Here is a 1,371-nt window from a genome sequence, read left to right on the forward strand (position 1 = left end):
ATGTCGTTTGAGAAGACGATCGATTTCCTTATTATTCATTGAAGGTGACTGTGCGATTGTTGTCAATTTCCACAATAGCGTCGAATTCCATATAAACTACAATAGTTATACTCTTATCGGCTGGTTCTTTCAAACGAATGTCAAGACTTGTGTTTCCTTCACTTACCAAGTTGAAATTGGAACCGTTTGAATCATCTGCTAACAGGTTAAAGACGTAGAGATCGTATCCTTTCGGATAATCCTCGTTCGCGTTTATGCCTATTCTCTGGTCAGTTCCCCAAACGTTAGTTCCGTGAAGTAACCGGGTAGGAACTGATCGTTGCCGTAATCGAGTTTGATCGTTTCAAACGGTACTGGCGTTCGGTTTTGTCGCAACGTAATACTCGACACATTGAAGTGTTGAAAGTTGAACGGGTTATTGTCCAGCGTTCCGTTGAAAGCGTCGGACTCCACCAATCCTACGACGATTCTTCCCGGTAAACGACCCTGTGACAAGTTATTTTCTGACAGATCCGAACGGTTGGCGCCACGCGTATAAAACTTCATTTGAACCGATGTTACGGGATATTTGGCGGGTCCTTGCAAAAGACGTTCCTCATGGCTAAGGCGAACATGTTCGGCAATAGTTTCGATATTGATTTTCAAAATCGCTTCCTCCAAACTAATCGTGTACTCATGGGTGTGATCCTTGGCCATTAAGACAAAACTGGGGTATTGTCTCACCAATCTTACCGTCAGTTTTACTTGACTCAGAATTAATTTTTTCTGCGCAAAGAGTTCGTTGTGAATCTGCCCCAGGCGTTCTACCGTTTTACTGCCTTTTGTCCACTTAAAGCGAGCATTGGCGCCTTTGTTTGCATTTGTTCCTGTTTTCACGGTATTACCCTGTAGATCGGGGTTCGCTGTGTCCTTGTAATATCCACCAATTTGGAGCTGGTCACTTTTTGCTGCCTTCGAGAACGAGAGGGTGGACTCGAGATACGATCGATAGCCGTACATCTGATCGTACCTGTCTTCCATTGGCGTAAACCTCAACTTGTTTGAAATAGCTTCCGATAAAATAATTGATGGGAAACACCAGCGATTTATCGGGAAATGGGTCCGCTGTCGTGAGTACTGCACCATCTTTGTCCAGTATCCTGAATTTCAAATATAAAAAGCTGTCTCCCAAATTCAAATATTCGTCTTCGGCGGCGTTGACCCTAAATTCAATTGGACCACCCTTGTCCAGGGAAGTGATAGGATGGAACTCTTTGAATGAACTGTCCTCTATACTCGTCTGTGTGGGCTTGACTTCAAAGAGTTCCAATTCGCTACGTCCGCAATCGCAAGAGTCCGTATCCAATGGCGACATGATAGCTCTTATATTTT

At 43.9% G+C, this 1,371-nt stretch overlaps 1 protein-coding gene across 1 annotated transcript; it reads right to left on the bottom strand.

Moving 5' to 3' along the window:
• Positions 1 to 258: 258 nt before the first annotated feature.
• Positions 259 to 1,125, bottom strand: LOC135493608 (uncharacterized protein F54H12.2-like). The gene has a single exon (XM_064781079.1). The coding sequence runs from the start codon at positions 1,123 to 1,125 to the stop codon at positions 259 to 261; it is 867 nt and encodes a 288-aa protein (XP_064637149.1).
• Positions 1,126 to 1,371: the final 246 nt, after the last annotated feature.

Source organism: Lineus longissimus, chromosome 9 (assembly GCF_910592395.1).
Source record: "Lineus longissimus chromosome 9, tnLinLong1.2, whole genome shotgun sequence".
NCBI classification, from domain to species: Eukaryota; Metazoa; Nemertea; class Pilidiophora; order Heteronemertea; family Lineidae; genus Lineus; species Lineus longissimus.